General features: G+C 33.4%; 1 protein-coding gene and 1 long non-coding RNA gene across 10 annotated transcripts in view; one reads left to right on the top strand and one right to left on the bottom strand.

Annotated features, from left to right (window-relative positions):
* Nucleotides 1-13632, top strand: part of srp (serpent) — a 19014-nt gene extending 5382 nt beyond the window's left edge. Inside the window, exons 2-7 of one of the 5 annotated variants that reach the window (XM_036377439.2) lie at nt 7487-7919; nt 8213-8432; nt 10035-10207; nt 11286-11450; nt 11696-11792; nt 12083-13632. In XM_036377439.2, the coding sequence (XP_036233332.2) occupies nt 7487-7919; nt 8213-8432; nt 10035-10207; nt 11286-11450; nt 11696-11792; nt 12083-13299 (2305 nt within the window). In that variant the 3' untranslated portion in view covers nt 13300-13632. Of the gene's footprint in view, nt 1-7483; nt 7920-8212; nt 8433-10034; nt 10208-10929; nt 11046-11285; nt 11451-11695; nt 11793-12082 lie in introns of all 5 variants that reach the window. The other 4 variants (XM_036377438.2, XM_036377440.2, XM_070111733.1 and 1 more) reach the window with 4 other exon arrangements.
* LOC138857842 (uncharacterized) lies at nt 10076-23678 on the bottom strand. Of its 5 annotated transcripts, none has more exons than XR_011397044.1 (4): nt 23464-23678; nt 20282-21888; nt 10354-11485; nt 10076-10212 (listed from the first exon to the last, which is right to left on the bottom strand). It is a non-coding gene; the product is annotated as an uncharacterized lncRNA (long non-coding RNA). The 5 variants fall into 5 exon arrangements; XR_011397043.1 differs by lacking the exon at nt 23464-23678 and having other exon boundaries at nt 10354-10464; nt 10586-11485; nt 20282-23457; XR_011397047.1 differs by lacking the exon at nt 23464-23678 and having other exon boundaries at nt 20282-21273; nt 21527-23457.

Here is a 23678-nt window from a genome sequence, read left to right as displayed (position 1 = left end):
CATGTGTTTGTTTGCCGTCTTCTTATAAACTTTTTCATTATTGTCGTGTGCGTATCGTGTTACCATTAAATAATATAATAATGTCATAACAATAATAAGTAAGTTAGCAGAAAAACTGAGGTGTAAAAACACAGTAGTACGCCTACATATACATACAACTATACAACTTTACATATGCAAGTGTGTATGCATGGTATTGAAAAGGTATGACGACCAAAGGAAAATAAAAAAGCCGAGCAGCACAAAACATGCATCATTTTCTATGCAAACATGCCAACTCATGTGTTTTCTGTGCCACCGCACGCTCTTGCCACGTCCCACCCTTTTAATAACCACCTGCTGCTGTTATTGCTTGCTGCGCCTTTCTGTGCTTTGGCGGCCTAACATAGTGTATGCACTGCATAGCGCTGACTCCGGGCAGAAGTTGGCGTGCAAAAATAACTCTGCTACAAATAATGCATTTTAAAATTACTATAATTTTTGAAAAATTGTGGATTCTTTTATTTTATTAACATAGTAGAGAGTTTCTTGTTTAATCATTATGAAATTATTAATACTTTATATTTTCAACTAAAATATTCGCAGCTTTTAAGTATTGGCAAGTACAGTACAGAAAATAAAATGAAACAACGAATATTGATCAGGATCGCTGCAAAGAAAAAGCATAAAATCCGTTTAGCGAAGCAATGGGCCAACACAGAATTGTCGGATTAGTTTTTGTTATAATATTAATATAAGTGTTAAAAATCAAGTTTTGGCTTATCTTACGAATTAGGATATAGGGCTTAAAAGCCAGAAATTATAAATGAAAATATCAACTGATTATGCGTTTTTGATAGACGGCCAAGTTGGTCAGTGGTATTTATTTTTATATTCGTAAAGTGAACATGTTTTAGTTTTGCTTTGAGTCTCCTTTTATAAAGTATACGTATAAAAACTTACCGTGGCTCGAGCTTAGGCCATATAATGCAAACAATAAGCCTAGGGATCTCATATTATATGCTGATATATCGACTAAGTAGGTAATGCAAAAGCTAATCCATAAAGTTAAGAGAATTAATACGCCTATAACGCATCTCTAGTGGCGTGAGTACAGCTCGTCAACAGAATATCAGTTGCATGAGTACTTTATGAGCGAATATCGTCAGCCGTTATCTGTCGTCATTTTGTGTATATTATCGATTACATGATTAGACTATTATTTTAAACTGATAGTTAGTAGTTTCTGACTCTTAAAAATTGCCAATATTAAGCAGATTAAAAAACGGAGACATTTCACAAAAATTAAGTAATTTCATGACGAAGGTTTAATTTAGTTCAACTCTACTAAACACAACTATTTTGAAGTATAATGAACGCCAATGTTTTCTATTTCTTCGTGTAAACTTTGCGATTTCTGTCAAAAGTTTTATCAACATTTGAACAGTGTTTACCAAACATGTGATTCACTTTTGTTATCTGCGTTTTCAAGTAGACTAGAGTGGCTTTGGTAGCCAACCGCAAATAACAATCCTGTTATAGTGTCCAATGAAAGCCTAACGAAACTACAAGTATAATGCACTAGATTTCCGTAAAAGCGGTGTTAGTCCGTTTTTTCAGTTAAGTATTATGCTGCAATTTTATAAAAAATATATTCAACTGCAACATAACAATTTAGTTCAGCTTAAACCGTTTTTATTGTGGTCTGCCTTTTTGAAACTGCTACATTTACATAAGCAATTAAACGGCTTATTGAGCAATGCGGGCAAACAGCCAATTAACAAACCTTTCCTGGTATACGAATAGCTAGAAAGATGCACACGTGTTACACGTGCCACGGTGTTGAAGTGTGGTGAGTTTAAAAAGTGGACAATGAGTTTGGTAGGATATTAATGACGTATAGTAATTTTTATATGCTTACAAATGCCCGATAGAGTTTGCCTAAGGAGTTTTGCACTAATAATTACCATATATTCACCAGTCCGAGTGTATACGCGGACTTAGGCTTAAAACACAACTTACTAAGCCTCGAAAACCTTTGCTGTCATATTACAATTTCCACGATCGCAGCTGTAGATGACATACACATACACACATGCATATATACTGGCTTGCAATATGTCAAAATTACCTTCCTATTCGTATGCATGCATATGCGCTGGCGTTCCTCTGTAAATGTGGGTGAAACCGTGTGTTTTTACGCTTTTGTGTAATGTGCGCCCGCAGCTTTATGACGAAAATTTGTCACTGCCAAACAGTAGTTCACACAATTTGCGCAAACTTGAGCGAGCGGTGTACATTTGGTCTGACATTTTAATTTTACATTTCTACTATTACACGTAAATTTGTAGTGCATATGAGTGTGTATTTGTGCTTTTAACTATTTTCCTATATGCACCCATAACACTCCCATACATGCATACAGCTGCAGTTTTGCTAGCTGTTCTAAATATTTAAGTATTTGTTGGGGCTTTTACATTTTCCTTGTACGAGTAATTTTAATTGGAAACGTGTTTTGCATAGTGAATAATCGTTTATATTTTTCGTCGTCGAATTTCAGAACAAGTACTATGTGCAGGTTTGTTTTCAAATCAATTTTTTTTTTCTTTTTCAAGGCAGGGTGAGGTAAAATAAACAAGTAAGGGAGCGCTAAGTTCGGTTGTAACCGAACATCTCATACTCTTGCAACGGGCAAGGAACAAAGGCGGAGGAACAGCTTCAGATTTTGGCAAAACTTTATATCAAACTAAGCAAAGTATCGCCGTGACTTTCATACATTTAAGTAAAGAGATTGACCGATAGATGCGGTATAAAGTGAACCAAAGGTTCGTAAAAAATTAGGTATATGGGGGCTAAGGAAAGTGTTGACTTGCTTTAACCATTTATGGCACAATTTATAGTGCGAATTTGACAATTTTTGGACATAAGATAAAATACCTTTATTCTGATAACTTTATTGATGTTTGATTTGTATACTGTAAAATGAAAGCATCGGATGGAATCGAAAAGTTTGTTATATGGGAATTAGGCGTGGTTGTTATCCGATTTCGCCCATTTTTGCAGTGTCTAATAGGAATATTTGGGTAACCTCACACACCAAATTTACCACGCCCTTGTACAATTTTTACACCAGATACTAAAAAGCCTTTCGCTGCCATCCTGGTTGTGAAATTTAATGAAATTGTATATATATATATTTATACTAATTGGCACTTATACCAATATTCTAAAATAATTTTTTAAAGGGCGAAACTCTAGTGTGATTCTGATTCTTTTATAACATACAAACATATATTAAAATTTATAAAAATAATATTAGCATAAATTATTAAACAGATTTAAAAATAATGCATTGAAAAATAATTGAATTCATATTTAGATTATAATATTTTTTTATTTTGTTAATCCGATAATCCTATTTAAAAACAATTTTCATATTTCTTATTTCAAATACTAGATTAAAAAATTAAAAGTAAATGTTTGATCCAAAAACTGAATTTCTAATAAATAATGAAAGTTTTAATACCAAATATTGGTTGGATAAAAAATGGTAATTGCTATTATTTTTATAATTATAAATTTAAAAAATTGTGTTTTTGAATTTGGAATTATAACGGTGTTAGCTTTTGAAAAGGCAAGTTTATTTTTAATAAAATATCAACATAGTTTAGCGCTTTTTGTCCTATTTACATTTAATTAGCTTATTTATTATATTTTTTCATTTAGAAATATGTAAATCATTTCATTGTATCTCTTTTCATTTAAGGTTTTCATATGAAAAGAAGTGTTTTTATGTGTTACACCAAATTTTGAATGAAATGTTTTATAAATTTTTAATTCTCTTTAAAATTAAAAGTTTAATTCATTAAATGCGAAAACCGGAATTAAAAATTAAATTTCCAATATATAACTCAACATTTTTTAATTGTACAATGCACAATCGTGTTATTAGACAGTTTAATATTGAAATGTTATAATTAATATGTAAAAGAACTCAAAAAGCACAACAACAATGCTTGTGCATATATATATTCACAACTATAAGTATTCACAACTTCCTATATAACGCTGAGTAAACAGCAGCGTGTACGCGTACATAAAGAAACAAGCACATATGGTTTATATTATATATCTAGCTGCAATGGCAACAAACCCATATCTACTACGCCACTTCTTGAGATACGCAAATTGTTTAAAATGCAAAAAGCACACACTCACATGCTGTGCTAACGCTGAGATAATTTCCAGCGCACGTTCAAGTGATGAAGCGTTTCAGCTATCAATTGACGTACCGCACGACAATGACAGCAGCGACACCAGCGACACGAGCTACTGAACACAAGTAAAGCGCCAGCCAAGGGGCGGAATGGTTGAACCAGCGACACCTGCTTATCAGCCGAAGACGCTGCACAGGCATGCACTCGATGTGACACTTTGTCGACCACTTAGATTTGGATAGTCGATTGTATCTAACTGTGGTGTGGCATGGCGCAGAAGTTCTGCATATTGACGCGTTCGCGCTGGCAACGAAAGTTTTGACGTTCTTATGCCATTTGCCATGCGTTACGGTTTTCACTACCCAGTTATATGTGTTGTGGTTATTATTGTTGTTCTTGTTGTTTTTTTGCTGTTGATTGTTTTTGCACAGCTTTGTTTAGCTTGTGGGTAGTGTGGTATAAGATTTTTGTTTTTCCGCATTTGCAGCTTCATTATGCAAAGACGCGTGCCGCGCATCAGACGTTCCGCTTTGACTATTTCAATTGTGCTAGTAGTTTCATTGTTGTTGTTTTGGTAAACCATTTGTTGTTTTAGTGCTCTACTAAGTCAATTTACGCTTGTCATTGTTAATACTTGAAACTAAACGACGGTGTTTAGTTGACACTAGTGCTGATTTTCCCATTGAAGTGAAACGTGTTTGCACGAATTTGCTGGCGCACAAGCAATTTTCATACTGTGTTTCATTTGAATCACAACAGATATACATTGAGTGCTTATGAAGTCAATTTTCTTGCGATATACTTAATTTAACGGTTGAACGGAAAAAGTGAAAAGAGTCAAATACCTTTATAGTATACAAATTAAGATTGGCGAAAAATTAATCATATAAAAAATTCAAATTTATTTGGTGAAAATAAATGCCTGATAAATTTGCAAAGTTATATAATTGCGACGACATGATGTATAATATGCACATTCGAAAAAAATAAAACAGTTATACAATGACTTTAAAGAATTATAAATAACAAAATTATCGGCAACTGTCGCAGTTGTTAAAAGAGTTTTGCTTAAATTCGGTTTGAATTGTAAACATTTTGAATACAATTTAAAATACATTGAAAAGAAGACAGAAGAAAGTTAACAATTAAAAAAAAAAATATTTCCTAACATATTTATACGTTTTTACAATTTGGTATTATAATACACACTTTTACATATACTTGTACAGTCGTATGCCGAATTCAATCACACTTTCTTTAATAAATTTTGGCAGCTAACAGCAATATGTAAACATTAAATATAGCGCAGTAATTACACATTCCATATACATATACGATTATACGATTATATATGTATATGTACATGCAAAAGCTCAACGTGCATATTTGGCAAAAGGAGAGCGCAATGTTGACAATAACAAACAAAACTGCCCAGCACATTTCAGTAGCTTCCAACGAACCGTCAAAGAAACTTTCTGTATTTTGCACAGAGCGCCCATTGGAAACATGCACTTTAGAGGCAGTAGTATGTTTAGCGGGATGCATGAGCGTGCAGCAATGCACTTTGAAACACACCTACATACATATTCACTCGTATGTCAGAGTATTGATTTTCATTGCCGCAATGTCTATTGTTTTTTGAGCCGTTTGTGAATCGGAATATATAGAATTTGACTACCAGTCTTTTCATTCAACTCGAGATGACGCTCATAAATGCTTGTATAAACAAAACAACAAATATCCATTGAGCTACTGATTTATGTGCGAGTACATACATACATACACACATACATAGCGGGCGATCAATGATCGGCGAACAAACGTAAGCAAATTTATTTGAATGACTGTCGGTTATTTGTTTCAGTGTACGGCAGTTTGTTTAATAATTTCAGGCATTGCAAGTAAAAATTTACTACATACATACATACATGTATGTATGTGTGCTGGACTTGTGTCTATGCATATAATTTTTGCTGCAAATTATGTAGTCAGCAACAAATAAATATTTGCAAGTTTTACGCTTTTAAATCGCATTCCAGAGTTTCGCATACTGACGCTCGTATAAATTTGGGAAATCCGTGCTTTTAAGAATTTAATTAATTTTTTTTTTGTTTTTTTGCAACAGTGCAATAAAATTTTTCCAGTCTCCACACACCGTTCTTGGTCTCGTGACATTGTTTTGCAATATTGTTGGTGTTTACTTGGTTTTGCATTTGTCTGTGGGTGGTCCGATCTGCAAGTTAGTGTCATATTCGGATGCTGGAGTTGTGAAAACACTGCTCATATAAACAATATCACTGAGTTCTGTGTTTTATAGGCACCATGCATATGTAAGTCTGCATGTATGTATGTATGTATTTATAAATTTGACTTAGGTCAAGAGTTGAAAAGTTTTATGAACATTTGCAAACTTCATATGCATGGTTATATGAATATTTAATTAGCAGCATATTTTTGAACGGGATGCACATAAACTGATCTTGATTAATAAAATAGTTGGTTACCGAAAAATTAAAATTGGTTAATGTTAACATAATAAATACATTAATAATGCGATGTGTTAAATATTTATTACATTACAGCTGTATAAAAGAACTTAAAATCTAAAGAAATAGTAATTAAATAAAAAAGTTTACTGCAATAAAAAAAAAAAAAAAAATTGGTATTAAAGAAATATATATTACTTGCGTGGAAATGATTTTATAAATAAACTAATTTATCCATTATAAATATCAAACTATAAGAAAATAAAGCGAAACAATGTTCTTCCCGAACTACAACAATATGTACTTCAAGAGCTACTGCTATGGGTAAATATTATTAAAATACCTACCATATACACATATGTATAGTCATATGAGGGTTAAACACACCGTAATCATATACATATTTTTCAATTAAAATCATTTGACATAATTGGTATACAGTTAGTTGGTGTAATTAAAGGCGCAATATTGCACAAGCGCATACGTACAGCTATATGTATGTCATATGCTTTAGAATATATCGATATATAAAAATAGTTATTACTTAAATTCTTTGCAATGATAAATAGTTAAAGTTCATTGTGTAAACATATATATGCTATAAGTGTTTTTACTGTAATTGGCTTATGCCCATAAGTACATTCTCTGCCTTTTGATATCATTACTAATCAAGTGCTTTCTTTGTTTCTTCCACTACGTATTTGCTATGCATGTGCATTTTGCACACACTATTGATGATCAATCGCCGTCTTTTACACGCCAAAATTCGAATAATTGCTACGACGTATTGACTCGTTGCAGTAGTTATCCCGGTTCGCTGTTGACATCGGCCACCAATGGCATACAACAGTATGGCATGCAACCGAGTAGCGCAATCACCGCCGTCTCAACCGCCTCACCCTCCCAACAGCCAACACATTCGGCCGCTTCCACGCCTGGCGCACATGCAACAAACTCAGTCATAGCAGCGGGCAACGGTTCCGGTTCAAATTCCATCACCAACGATGACTACGGCTCGCCGAAAAGCAATACCAGTAGTAATGGTGCTGGTGGTGCTGGCAGTGGGACAACCAACAACCAGACTATTGCTGGTAGCGGTGGACGTTTGCCTGCATTTCAACGCATCTCCAGTTATGTTGGTGGTGCGGGCGGTGCAGCTGGTGTTGGTGGTGTGGCGAATGTCAGCGTCGGAGGTGGCGGCGCCGATCGTTACACATCGTTGACAAATTATCGCACAGTAAGTATAACCTACATACATACAAAATTATATTGAAGCGAGTTTACTACTTGAAAATTAGTGTGAGTTTATTACATGCATATATATATACATATGTACATAAGCATTTACTTACTCTTACATACTCGTATGTAAGTATATGCATGTGTAATGCACTAAATAAATGTGTATTGTGACAAGTAAAGCTCACGCCGTTGCACTCAGTCTATCTACATTATGTATATTCTTCACTGTAATATTTTATTTTCACAAATTCTAATTTTTGTTTCGTTTTTCTGCGTTTTTCGCTTTAGAACGACACATGGGCAGGCCATTACGAGGCAATTGGTTACGCGCCCACTTCGGTCGTAACGAGCGCAGCCGGCCTAGTTGGAAATACGAATGTCATACGCAGCTGCAATGGACGTGCGGGCCAGGGCGTTGGGGTGGTTGGTGTTGGTGTGGAGGGCTCCGCATCAGCCAATTTGGCGGCCGCTGCGGCACATTTGACTGCATCCGCATCGTTGACAGCAAGTGAGTAGTCGACAAAGAGGCAAATAAACAAAAAATTAAAATAGTTAGACGAAAGCTGCATTGGACTTTAACAAACTAACTGTACATATAATGTACTATATATAGTATAACACTTTAAATTACTATAATTTTATTGTTTTTGTTTAGTTAATGATTTGTAGTATGTTGCAATAGTGCACCACAAAAAAAACAACACTAATACTTTTTTTTTAGCGAATTTCAACTTTATACTTAGAGAAACTATTTTTCTTTTAAAATTAGTAATTATATTTTGCCTTATAGCATATATTGCTAGTTTCCTATAGGGAATGTATGTATTCATATACGCGTTTGTATCTACGCAAGTAATTTATTTGAATATATTTATTATACCGATTTAGTTAGACACTCATTGGGTCTCTGTCGTTTTGTTAGGACGCAGTACGCTAAGTATTTTGTTAGCTGCTTACATATTATGTACATTCCGGCACTTATACATATGTAAATATGCATTTATTTCTTATGTACTTGCAATATTTACGCAAGTGTGTATGCTTCCATGCACTGTTTAATGTGTTATGCGATTGCGGCCTTCTTTGCTTCTACTTAATACGCGTGTGCGGGTGTGTGTAAATATGTATAAACATACATACAATATATACTTATAAATTTGGGAAGCTGTTTTACATTCCATTAGTGTTGTGATTTTCACCACAAATTTGGCAGAAACAAAGCATATGCTTGCGTATTTTCTTATTAACATATATATGTATGTATATATATTTATATGTGTGTATGTTCATAAATAATATAACTTGAGGTTTTTTTAGTATTATACCCTACATCCAGTAGGAAACGTCGCAGTCGCTAAAGTGTATGTATAAATGAGCAGCGTGACGTGTTGAGTTCATTTCGCCATGTCTGTCTGCCTGTATATACCAAACCAGAACCACAGGTTTTAAGCTATCGATCTGAAATTTTACACACGTCCTTTTCTCCTCAGGAAGCTGTTAATTTGTCAGTACCGCCGCTAGCGGACCACTATAGCATATATGTAGCTGCCATATAAGCTGACCGATCAAATTCAAGATGAATACATTTTTATACCCTTTTATTTTTTGCCATAAGAATGTACATGTGAATGATATTATTGACGTAGTTAATATTTTTTTTTTAATTTAGTTGATTTTTCAAAATTTATTTATTTCAAAGCGCACTTGTTTAGAATTCATTTATTTACTCGTACATTTCCATCGATGTGAGCATACATCCATACTAAGTACCTATATAGTATCAGTAAGCAATATTTAATATTTATATTGCTAGCCTAAATTAAAGACATTAAAAAATATTTATTTATTTATTTATTGAAGGAAATACAATTATAAATAATTATGCTACCTATAAAAAAGTATTAAAAATTGAGATGTTTTTCATTAAGTAGTTAACACCTTTAGTACACTGAAAAAAAATATATTTTGTTACTAGACAACGCATAAAATCAATGTTAGTTTAAATTTCTATACTATTACCATTCTTCATACTTGCAAACATTACAAAATTGTTTTAAATGTATTAAACTAATTTATATAAATTTTAAATTAACTTATAAATTTATTAAAGCATTTTACGATGCCGATTTTATCACCGACGGGCGAGAATGTGTCAATTGTGGTGCGGTTTCAACTCCATTGTGGCGCCGTGATAATACCGGACATTATTTGTGCAATGCGTGCGGTCTTTATAATAAAACGAACGGCATGAATCGCCCCTTAATAAAACAGCCTAGACGATTGGTAAACTAAATGAAAATAAAAAAGCATTTAAAGTGTAACAAGTGTACACAGTTATACTTTCTACACTTTACTCAGTCATTACACATATTAAACAAAGCAAAAATATTGAGCAAAAAAAATAAATTTGTTAAAAAGTATATACTTACATACATATTGAACACTTAAACAACACCTACACAGAGTGTTTTGCGACACAGAATTTAGAAAATATCCTTACATTATTTAAACGGAAGTGATTTAAGCTTCTTGATAAAAACCTAAAAAAAAAAAAGGAAAACAAATTCAAATGAACCTTATAGAAATCCGCCTCCGCTTTTGCCTTTAACGCCATTCACCAACACCAGCATTGCCGTTGTACATACATACTTACATACATACCTTGCCGTTGTTATGTAAACGTTCTCGCTTCCTTTGTTGATGAAATCCGTTTCGAAAAAGCAAGCTAAAAACAATATTTTTTATTCCAACAATAACTTGATAATTGAGTATTAAGTATTGTAATTGCCAAATGCGTAATGCAAATTAGAAGTAATGCATGCTTTATATAGAAATGCATTAACAATTTAGGTTCGCCTTGCTTCGCTACATACGTTCAATTTAATTGTGTAAATGTAGTTTGCTTATGAATAATAATAAAGAAAGAAAGAAAACAATATTTGAAATAATGAAAAAAAGCAAAACTAATTTTTTGTCTTCTCATAATAAATTCATAATTATTGCAGTGGCCGCAGAGTCAAGCGCGGATTTCTATAAGGGCTTTTCGTATAACGTGCCAAGTCGGACGGCAACAGCGTCTGCCGAGGAACATTCGAACAGTCGTTCGAGTTCGCGCCGGATGGTAGGTGACACAAACCAACATACTCACATGCATACTTACATAATTACACAAAAGTTAAAGTAAATAAAGAAAACAGTTTTTTTTTTCGAATTTAAACCAAAACTTTTAGAATATAATAAAAAATTAATTTTCTTGAATTTGCAAATGTTTAATATATGCATTGATGAAAGTAATTTTTTTTTTGAATATATGCTACGATTCTACAAATTGTATAACTAATTGCTTTTGTTTTTTATTTAGAGTGCATCCCGTCGTGTTGGGCTCTCCTGCTCGAATTGCCTCACAACACATACCTCACTCTGGCGTCGCAATCCCAGCGGTGAGCCCGTATGCAATGCCTGCGGACTGTACTTCAAATTGCACAGCGTGAAACGTCCCTTGAACATGAAGAAGGACACTATACAGGTATGCAGACGACGATTGTCTTTTTTCATAATATTCTGCAAAGTATACAAAAATAGAATTTCAGTTTTTAAGAAATCTGAGTAAAATTAATTTATAACTAAAATAAAAAGCAAATTTTCTAAATGTAAACATTTTACAGCGCGTTCTTTGAAACAAAAATATTAGAGAGCTATGCCATGAGAGAGCAGAACCTCGTAGAGAATTTTTCACAAAATACTAATATTTCTTTAAAAATCACATTTCAGACACGCAAGCGCAAAGCCAAGGGTGCCAAGGGCGAAAAGTCCAGCAAAAGCAGTAAGACCAATGCGAATGCCAATCCATCCGCTGATGCCAATAACGGTAAGTGCAGCGAAACTCAATATTTTACTTGTATTGTATTGGTTATTTGGCTGAAGCATGCGTAATTAATTGTTTTTGTTTTGTCTCCTTTGCTTCTTCCTCTCTTTCACATGTGCGCCTCATCGCCTCATCGCCTCATCGTTTGTACATCGTCCATCGATCATCGTTCTGTAACGCTCTCTCTGTCAATGTATCTATGTGTCTGTGTTGCATTTGCCATCGGTGGTAATACTCATCAAATGAACTGTACTCATCCACCTATTCCACCTAATTAACTCAATCACAATCAGAACTAAAACAATTAACAAATAACTTGCAAAAACAACAACAGCAGCAGCAGCCGCAACAGGCCCAACAAATGCAAGTGAAACAAGAGCCACATAGCAATAACAACAACACTGTTTTGACGCACACAGCGCGAACGTCGCCAACAACAAATGATGGCAGCCGCTCACCGGCAGACACCAAACCAACGCTTATGCCTTTGTTGTCATCATCACCGCTAACGCAAATGGAAAATGTTGCCACAATGCAAGAACAACAACAGCTACGACAATCATACAATCAGAAAATGTCACCAATGACACATACAAACTCACCGACAATGTTCTCATATACATCACCAACACATAATGGACATTTCAATAACAATAACACTACATATAACAACAACAATAATAATAACAATAGCAATAATAATAACAACAATAACAATAACAGCAATACAATAAATCTCATGCAGAAACCACTGCAGACTCAGCAAACGCAACAATTACAGAATATGCAACAGCAATTGCAACAACAGCATGCAGCACATTCGCCGCGACACCAACAACAGCAGCAACAGCAACAGCAACAGCAACATTTGATGACACAGCAACTTATGCAGCTGATGCCGCCACATTCGTCCCCCTCCACATCGGTATCGATGCCACCAACGCCGACTACACCAACTACACCGACAACGCCAACGCATCATCAACAGCAGCCATTGCAACACCAATTGTCACCACTGCAGGAGCAGCAACAGCTACAGCAACAGCAGCAGCAACAACAACAACAGCTATTTCAACATTTGGTGCACCAGCATCAGCTGCAACATGACCAACAGCAGGCACATTTGGATAATATGTCGCTACACTATCACCAACAATATTTGCAACAACAACAACAGCAACAACAGCAAATTGAGCCACAAAGTCCAGCTGGTTCAGTGTCGCCGGCACATTCGAATTACGGTGAATTGATTCCGCTCCACGAAGAGGCCGTTAAAATTCAGCAACAACACCAACACACACACAACTCACATTTGATTACACAAGATGTGGCGCTCAGTCGCAGTCCATCATTGGAGGATGACGAATTGATGCTGGAGTTGCACCATCATCATCAGCAACACGCCCATGCACAATCGATTGCCTTGCATCTGCAGCACCAACAAAACCTATTCGAATTGCATGAATACGAACGAAAATACGAACGGGAGACTGTGGTGAAGTCGGAGTGAATGAGCTGTAAATGGCGAGCGTTGATTAATTGGCGACACTAGCAGCAAAGAGAAACCAAAGAGCGGATTTGTATGAGTGTGTGTGCTACATTTATGTGTATGTGTGTGTGTGTGTGCCTGTGTGCAATAAGGATTAACAGGAATTTATATGTACGTACGCTAATTTTCGTTCAAATGGAAATTTATGAAACCCAATGCTCCAAAGAGCGCAGTGGACAAGCAAATCAGTAACTAAAGCAACAATACAATACAATATTCATTATTTTTGTTAACACAATGCGACTCATGGACTCTTTATGGGCAAAGCAAAAAAAAAAAAATTATAAATAAAAAGAAATTGCTTTTAACTTAAATTTATAAAAAATATATAAATTTATAAATAACATATTATATAACATTTATTGATAAGTAAAGTAACACAAATTGGATATCACTCAAAGTCTGATGAAATGCTTCTGTACAAGTATATTCAAGGAAAAATGTTAAACCAATATTAGCTTGAAGTTATATTTAAGAAGGATCTGTATATTAAAAAAATACAACACATACAACTATTTCCAGCATACCAAAATCTAATTATATGAATTTCTAATTGTAAGCTCGTTTTGCAAAATTGCTTTGAGATTTATTAAAAAAAAAATAAGAAATATTTGTATACACTATTGACATTCTATATCTAATAAAATAATTAAGGTTTATAACCTATATTTTAGTTAGTAATAAGTATCATGTATGTATGTATGTATATTCGAGTCCTAATTTTGTGAAATTAAACTTCTTTATTTCTTAATTTTTACCAAAATCTCATTTAATCTTAGAAACAATACTTCTTTTTTAATACAAATGTATACAAATAAATATTTTTTAATTATTTTGTGAAATGCTTGTTTTAATATAAATTCTTAAAACTGTGTTCGCTTGAAGTACAGCGGTGCAATCAGTATGGTAACTTTTTGAAAAGAAATATTGATACTTTCGTCTACTGTCATATTTGTGTAAATCTGCATAAATATATTAAAATTCTCTGATTATACGTTCGTTCTGGCTCAGATGACTCACACTGGATTTGATGTGACATAATTTGAAAGTCACTAGGTAACTAGCTGACTCTATAAAAGAAAAGCCGGCAAAAAGTGTGCCTGGCCGGTGCTTAGGTGACTCTCGCGCCTAGATGTGACGTGATTAAAAAGTCATGAGGTGACATGAGAAGATGGCTGCCATCTAGCTCTATGTAAGTAAAGCAGACACCGAGCATGGCCAGTGCTTAGGTGACTCTCGCGCCTAGATGTGACGTGATTAAAAAGTCATGAGGTGACTTCCCAAGAAGATGGCTGCCAGCTGGCTCTATAAAAGAAAAGCAGGCACGCTCACGCTGCAATGTGATGTGATTTGAAAGTCATAGGTGGCCTCACGGGAAGCGGGCTGCCATCTAGCTCTATGTAAGTAAAGCAGACACCGAGCATGGCCAGTGCTTAGGTGATTCTCGTGCCTGAATGTGGTGTGATTTAAAAGTCATGAGGTGACCTTACGGGAAGCTGGTCGCCAATGTAAACAAAAGGGTCATTGGCCTAATAATGTAAACGCAGAGGTCATTGACCCCATAAAATATAAACAAAGGGGTCATTGAACACAAATGTAAACAAAGCTTGTTGACTTGGCTACATGTAAACAAAGGTTGTGGACTTGGCTAAATGTAAAAGCAGGGGCATGGACACCACAAAATGTAAACAAAGGGTCATTGACCTCAGAAAAAATCTAAACAAAAGGGTCATTAACCTGATAATGTAATTAAAGCGGTCATTGACCCCATTAATGTAAACAAAAGTTGTTGACTTGGCTAAATTTAAACAACGTTTCCCACATTGTGTGGTGAATTTTTCTTTTCGAAGTTATATCAGAGAAAGTTAACAAATAGAGAAGGTGCAAATGTTAAGAAGTACTAATTTTAGCTTTTCGCAGAAGAGAATATCGTAAGATATAACTTGGACTCTTCTGAAATACAGCACACAATAATCGAAACGGGGAAAATGCTATGAATAGACACAAAGAATGTTCTTATTATGCGTATGCTGCTTTACATTTGCATATTATCAAAAAATCATAATTTTTGTAATTTGAAATAATCCTTCAAATTATATAAGAGGATTATTGGTTAAAGCAGAGAATGTTAATGAATAGAGAAGGTGCAAATGTTAGCTGTGCTAAAATGTAAATTATTAAAAGGGAACATCGAAAACACGCAAATTAAATTACACCAGGAGCCTTCCCCTCATGATAAGTGAACTTAACAAATTACACCACTCTAAGAAGGAACCAAGCAAATTTTCACCACCTCATAAGGGAACGGCAAATGTATGTATGCGCAGATGTTCTTTGGCACGCGTATTAATGCAAATTAGTATAGCAAAAAGAAATAATAGAAATTTAAGAACATTTATATAATGAGGGAAAAATTAAAATTAAATTAAATGTAATAAAAAATAAAAATAAAAAATATTCTCTGATTAAACGTTTTTTACGTTCTCTAATTATACCAACTATATCGCCTCTCGCTACATTACTAACATAGCAGAGTCGCAAACCATTGGTTGATATTTCCTTTTTCTCTATCACCCTGTTTTGCAAAACATATAAGTAGAGTGTTCCCAGTTTACAAATGCTTAAAGGTCTCTGTATTAGCTAAGCCAAGACACAATTTTAGCAATATATAATATTAATTATCCATTTTATGACACATGCTGTTAAATTATCAGGCAAATGAAGGAAATTGTAAAGCAATGAATTTGATGCTAATTTTGTTTACGAGTAGATTTAATTGGAAATTTTATACATAAGAGGGGGCAAATTTATTACTTTAGAAATCGGTATAGATAGATAAAAGGGGGAGGATATTACCACGATCATAAGTCTATTGTGTAAAAATTGTACTGCTTTATTATATTATATAAAGTAAATTCTGCTCGTTTTCTTAACGATTAATTGTGTTCTGTGAAACTAGTGATCAATATTCAAATATGGTAGTGTAGAAATCTGACTTGGGCGAAATTATTTTAGAACTGCTATTAATATTCATTTTTCTATATGGAGGCAGGCGATGAGGAATCATCTATGCACTTTCGCGTCTACTGCCCAGCATTTGCCACACTGAGATTGAAATATCTCGGCAGGCACACCTTCGAAGAAGCTAACGAAGCGGCTGTGAACGATATTAACCGTCTTCATAATTTTGTGGTAAGCTCAAAACGTTTCGTGAGTCTAAGTGGATCTGGGAATCCACTTTTAGGAGTTTTTGAATATCACAAAGAACCAACGTTCACAGTCGTCCCAGTAAAATACAGCGCTACTTTCGGCGCGAGGATCAACCCAACGACCTAACCTAACTTAACCTATTATAACGCAAAAATACAGTTTTTATATAACTAATCCGAAGTGAAGCCTCTTAAAATTGTGTTTCTACTTAAATAAAAATTATTTATAATTGCATTTCACGGTTCCACTTTTACCTTTTTTTGTTTACCAATCTCAGGCACATGCTACATCCATACATAGGTGAAGTACGAGCAATGCTTGAAATTAACGTTTAGCAAATGAATTAAATTCGTATAAATTAGAGCTACTCTAATACATACATATGTGACATTTACAAATACATATGCAGTCACATGTGGTTTTTACACAATTTCAGGCACACATTTGTGAGTACATATGTATGCAGGTATGCAGTTGTGTTCTCAGCGTATATTTTAGGGTTCTATTTGCTGAATAATATTTACGCAATCAACAAACGGTTTCTTTGATAAGATAAGCAACACTGCTTTATTGAGTTGTATGTGGTTTTTGTTTGTTGATTTTTCCTTTGGCACAATAGTTTATTAAGGTGCATTTTGTCGGGCGAAATTGTAACAAACTATGTACATATGTATAAGTGTATGAATATAGGTATGTATATGTGTACGTGTGTAAATCAACAAACACCGCAAGTATTAATTTGTACAATCACGTATGCATTCATACACACAATACATGCACGATCTGTATGTGTTGTATTTTATTCGGTCTAAATATAAGCATGCGCATGTATTTACTTTGTGGCTATAAAAATATATGTAAATATGTATGTATGTCAAAACAGTTTAGTTTTATTTTCATATCATAAAAATATTAGAACACTGTACTAAATATACACAGACGCTTTTATGTACACGTATGTAAGCGAGCGCTTATTTTTATCAAAGCGAATAAAAACGTGTCAGTTTAACAAAAAAATCGAATTTATGGATCTCTTCCTTTATACAAGTAAGTATGTATAAGAAAGTTCGCAATAATTCCGAACACATCTAACAGATTATTTATAATTTACTTTGTTTAATTGGAATATAAATACATATATATATTTTTTGGCAGTAAAGTTTTGAAACGAAAGCATTTTTTTCGATTAGTATCTACACAGTTCAATTCGTTGAAAAAGTGTTGCAAGTTGCTATCACACCACTGATGGAAATACATTCGTAATGCAGACGGCAATAATATCCGACATAAACGATAGGCTATAGAACTGGTAAGCATTTTCCGATTTCGGCTAAACAAAATTTATATAATATATCCATGGTAACAAATTAAGGTGTTATTCTAGCCTAGAAATAAAAAGAGAAAAACTTTTTTTTTTCAAAGTTCAATTATTTAAGAATATGTGTACAAGCGGATTTGCTTTGACCCTTGATCTTGCCTCTAGACTAGAATACTCTCTTAATAAAAGCTAAATGACTAACTAGTTTTTTATTTAGTAAATATTTTTCAAGTTTTTTTTCAGTTCAAAGTGAATTATAGATAGTTTGAAAAGAAGGTGGGCCAAAAAGGTAGAAATAAACAATAAAAACTTAATTGTGTTACAATTATATATATATTAGATTAATATCACATAAAATTGTATAAAGTTTTAAACTCAATTTTATCATTTCAAATATCAGTTAATTAAAAAATGTAAATTATTCTTTTTTTATGCTGGCCTTAAAGACGACTCATTTATTTCTCAACCTGAACATACTACATTTGGGGGGCAACCATTACACTCATTCAACAATTTTCAATTTTCAATTCAAAGAAATTTCTCTTAGCTTAAATAAGAAACATCATAATTTTTGCTTATTTCTCATTAAAACTGATAAGTGATGTTTCTGCAGAAATGTTAACCCAAATAAGTAAAAAATATTAAGCGGAAGTTATTCGGAAATTCTGACAAAATTTTGGTTTGGAATTTTTGATTTTTAAATATGAATCACACGAGTAAGATTGCCAATTGCAAAACGCGGCAACTGCATTTTAACGGTTATAGTAAAAAAAGTGTTTTTTTGGAATGTAATACTTTTATTAAAATTTTGGTGAATGTTGAAAATAATTTTTATTATAATAAAGGGTAAGGAAAATGAATGCATTTTTTGATTTATATTCATTTTGAGTATATATTTATTAATTGTAATAACAAGGCAAACATTTGTTCACCGCTTGAGTGTGCGTGTTTTTCACCTGAACTCAACGGGTGTAAAATTACCGATTGGTACACAGCGTAATTAATATGATAATACGATAATAGTCATGAAATAAATGTATTTAAATTCGGTACAAGAATTTGATTTTGATCGGTAGTTAGTATGACAGCTATGTGCTATAGTGATGCGATTTGCACAATTTCTTTGGAAGTTACAAGGCTAACTCATCCCAAATTTCCTGAAGATATCTTGACAGATAGAAAAGCTTTCCAAACAATCACTTCATTTCGTGCAGTTTGTATAGCAGCTATATGCTTCTTGGGGAAAAAAGGACGCGTGCAAACGTGGCTTCAAAATATATTCTGTAATGAGGGTATTATTCAAAAATTCTCCGAAATAAGCATTGAATCATACTCAAAAATCTTGTGTTCATATGTATTGTACTATACCAACAACACTAGACCATTATCCGACCTTAAATTATTTCTTAATCGAATACGAATCGTAACTAATTTGTACAGATTATGTTACATACTTTTGGCTCCATGCTCAACTCTGCATGTAAATACTTGGAAATCGTGAGATTTATGAGAAAGCCTTATAAAGCATTTTATATATATTTTTCATACGACGGGTTCTACCGTTAAGTTAGGTTAAAAGTCTTAATTCTCGCTACTTGTGTTTAGCCGCTTTCAAAAATTTTGCTTAACACAATTTATTGTAGATCAGTTTCACCAAGCTGTATGACTCATATCACAAATTACTCTCAAATATGAAAATAATTTTTTTTTCAGGACATAAGATTTAAAATAAATTATAAGTGTTTATAGAAAAAATTACGAGGTTACTAAAATGTTTTTTTTTCTTGGTTTTCAAAGTCGAAAGCAGAATTTCTTCATCAAGATTAGAAGCGAAATACTATTGCGTATGTGTCAAAGGGCATTCGAAGTTGTAATTTATGCTGGTAAGCTTCTTGGGACGATATGTGTATGTATGTATGTTCCCACAAAGCTTCCATTGATACTTAACTAATATTGTGGGCACAGCATATAGCACAGTAGAGATGCCTGCCTAGGATTGAGCATTTCGCATATTTTCATATTAGTGAGAGGGAATAGCAAAACGTTATTAAACATATTTTGAAGCTTGATTTTGCACAGTAACTTCAATGTGTTGACAGTTATAACTTACATAAGCACATAAAAATAACGTATTCACATGAGCTATTATTTTATCTATAAAACTTAATTTATATTGATTACTGAGCTCGAGCCTAGTGTCCAAATAAACATACCAAATGTAAAGAGTGTAACTGTACTTTATTATAGTTTATTGGGTTATTTGCTTGCACTTATGTAGTTATGTACATATACGTATGTGTATGCACATAAATATGTACATTCATAGCTACATATACGTTTATGCAGACGTGTGTCTAATTAAATTAAAAAAAAAAAATATGCCGATATTTGCTAATATATGATAGTTTCACTTACCGTTCCTAGAGTTTTGGTGATTCCACCCCACCGACCAGGTACTCCATATTATTTACGCAATAATTATAAAGGTATTTCCATGCGGAGTTTTTTAAGCATTTATAACAGAAATGTCATAATTCCATAATGTAATAAGTCCGTTAGTGCTTTGTGACAGCAATAAACTTTTTCAATTATTGCCGCACACTCAAGCAATGTGTCGCGCAGGATGAGGGGATCGGCCGCCAACATACGTAAACGCCTACCAACGCCACAACTACACCATCCACGAAGCAGGTATTTGCAGAGTTTATATTGGCAGCTACGCATTCGGGGTTGGTTGCCATTTGAAGTGGTGCTTTGCTGAGTACATAAAATTCTCGGATCTATAGGCGTGTGTGTGTGTGTATGGTGTATAGGCAAGTGTGTGCCCGTTGCTGGCTGAACGTAGGGCGTTGGTTGGGCGCGGTAGGACGTCATGCTTTCGTGTTGTTGTCATCGTTAACGAGCTGTCACTTGAAGTGCTATGGCGCAAAGCAGCGCTGGCCGTCATGTAGGAAAGCGATTGCGGCAACAGTAGTCACAATATTTCATTTTTTACTTAATTTCATACACATATATATGGTATATATATTATATATATATATATATATTTCGTGGCTTTTATTGTTGGTTTCAGCTGTCGGTAGACATGTATGTTATGCCCGTATATTTTGTTGGCTTTATTACTTAGGTATTTTTATTTGTCATTGTTATTTATTCTGCCTTATCGCAACCATCTTGGTTTTATTTTTCAAAATGGAGTCGAAAGTCGAATACTTTGCGATAGCGTAAACGTCAGCTAACATATAGTACATGCATATATGGCATGGCTGATAGATTTCAACGATATTTCAGCGTTTTTCTTAACTTTTTTCCATAAGGAATATTTTTTGTTGTTATTAAACTTACTTTATTATATGGCTGGATATATTATTATAGGTGTATAAGCAAAGGTATTGATGTGATAATACCTTCAATATATATTTCAAAAAGTTCTATCAGTTCTGTCATATTTAAATGTGCACATAAAAAATATATAATATATAAAATTCTCCCATAGCATCTATAAATGACACTTGCTATTCACAGCGCCATACCATTTTATATTAAAAGTTTCGTTACATATATACGACAAATTAAATATTTTTAGAGTATTTCATCTTTAGGCTGTATATATTTGCATCACACTATACTCGTGCATTTGTTTAAAATTTGTCTTCTTACCAGAGAATTTACGAGCAGCTCTAACTTTTCCAAACACATTTATTCACATACATATATATATACATATGTACATACACCATTATATGTATGTAATATCACAATTCACTCGAGCATTTCAATTGTTTGCTTAATATTAGGATTGTCATGTGACACTTGGTTTAAATTTGGTTTGATTTTTTATTGTATGCAAAAATTGTTGAACCACTTGAAGCAAGACCCTTTCTCAGCACTTAAGTCAATTCCTACACTTTCTCTACTAAAACCGCAACTGCATGATAACTGAAATTTTAATGAAAATTTCTGTGTTCCTGATGTTGCTGTTGTGTGTTAAGTAAAATTTTCATAGATAGGGAGAGGGAAACCTTAAAAAAATAATAATAATCAACAAGTAAAAGAACACACGGTACGATAATGCTTATAAATAAGATAATATGTTTGATAAAGTTATTTACTGTATTTCTGGTCGGTATTTTCTCACAAAACGTCGCTACGCATACACCCACGTTCATGTACATATATACATATATGTAGGTAATTACAATAATATATTCGTATCTTAATACATGTACGACAAGGTAGTAGATAATGAGGCAAAAATGCAAGTGCAACATGCCACACCAGCTATATGTGAGTTCTAAAACACATACTCATTTAGAAAGGAGCAGTCATATAATTAATTTACATTCCTACCTTGGTCAGTAAGTTAAAAAAGAAAAAGGTAAAGGTTATCAATTAGCTAGTTGTTAAGTTGTGAAGCTGTGTCGCATGTCTATATTAACATAGTTTCCCTTAGATTCTTAACAAATGCATGCATGCTACACATATCGTTTAGTAACATTTCGTCTACGCGTAGGTTCGCTTCTTAAGTATAGTTCCCTAACATATATTTATATATGTGGTTGCATTGCTACGCCTACCCACTTCCTTAATAAATTTGACATGCAACCCTTAAAAGATTCGCCTCTTTGTGCCCCACAAAGCATTTGCGCTTCACGAGTATATTTTAAGACTATACTATACTATTCTATATCATAGAAATATTTAAGCTTTACTCTCTTGCTTTGTGTACGCACGTGAATTTCTCATTATACCCCCAACTAAAATACCTTGTATTTTTTGACATTTTTCTTTTTTCATTGACTTTCAGATAAGGCAGCAAGTCTCTAATATCTAGCATTAAGTTCTTTACTTCTACATTTTTATTTTCTTGAATATAAATGCATATGCATGTGTAGTTCTACAGGCAAATGTAATTAATTGCTGATTTTATTTAATACCACACTTGAATAACTGCTTTAAATCTACCTGCATTAAGCTAACAAAAATTATTATTAGAAATTTTTAAATGAAAAAACTAAAAATTATTTAAAATATAAAAGAGTACATATTGGCTTGTTGCAATAACGAAAATTTAATTGCGTGGCATTTCTTATAATTATGAGGCGATTTCAACCCATAAATACAGCTGTGTCTATTTGAGTTGTTTCTTTGGCGTTTTGTAGTATTATATATGAAATTGTATTTAGTTGTGGCATGTTAGTGTAATCTGCGTAGACTTCGCTTCGTTTCATTGATTTCAGCTGCTTTTCTTTCAAGCTAAGAGCATTAGCACATATACATATGTATTAGTCATTCATGCCTACGTGTATATATATATAATATAATAGTAAATCACACGCAATTAATACTTTTAAATGTCGGCGTGATTTGCAAATTTGTATTTAAAAACGATAAGATTTATGATTTTGTTTTGTTAAATTAAGTTATTTTGCCATTAATTTATATATTTCGATGTTTGTTCTGCTCTTTTATGTAATACCACTAAACAATTTAAATTGTTTCTACTTGTAATGCTCTTGAAAACACACACAGTGACACAAACCACACTACACTCGCATACGCTTCTAATTACTTGTAAACGTATGTTAATTAATTACTTAATTAATAATTATTTTCATTTTTATAGTTGTAGCAATAAATCTTGAGTGAAAAACTGAAACAAAATCCGTGGCGAGCACTGTGTTAGCGGTTTTTTTTTTGTTTAATAATCGACGACGCGTCGTAAAACGAATATCTGTTGCTTCCTGTTTTTGTGTGTTAAAAACACCAATTACACTCACAAACTGTGATTAGATTCACCAGCGAAATGGGC

This window comes from Bactrocera oleae, chromosome 2 (assembly GCF_042242935.1).
Source record: "Bactrocera oleae isolate idBacOlea1 chromosome 2, idBacOlea1, whole genome shotgun sequence".
Classification (NCBI taxonomy): domain Eukaryota; kingdom Metazoa; phylum Arthropoda; class Insecta; order Diptera; family Tephritidae; genus Bactrocera; species Bactrocera oleae.
Note: the sequence above shows the minus strand (reverse complement) of the source record. Positions and strands in the feature narration are given on the sequence as shown.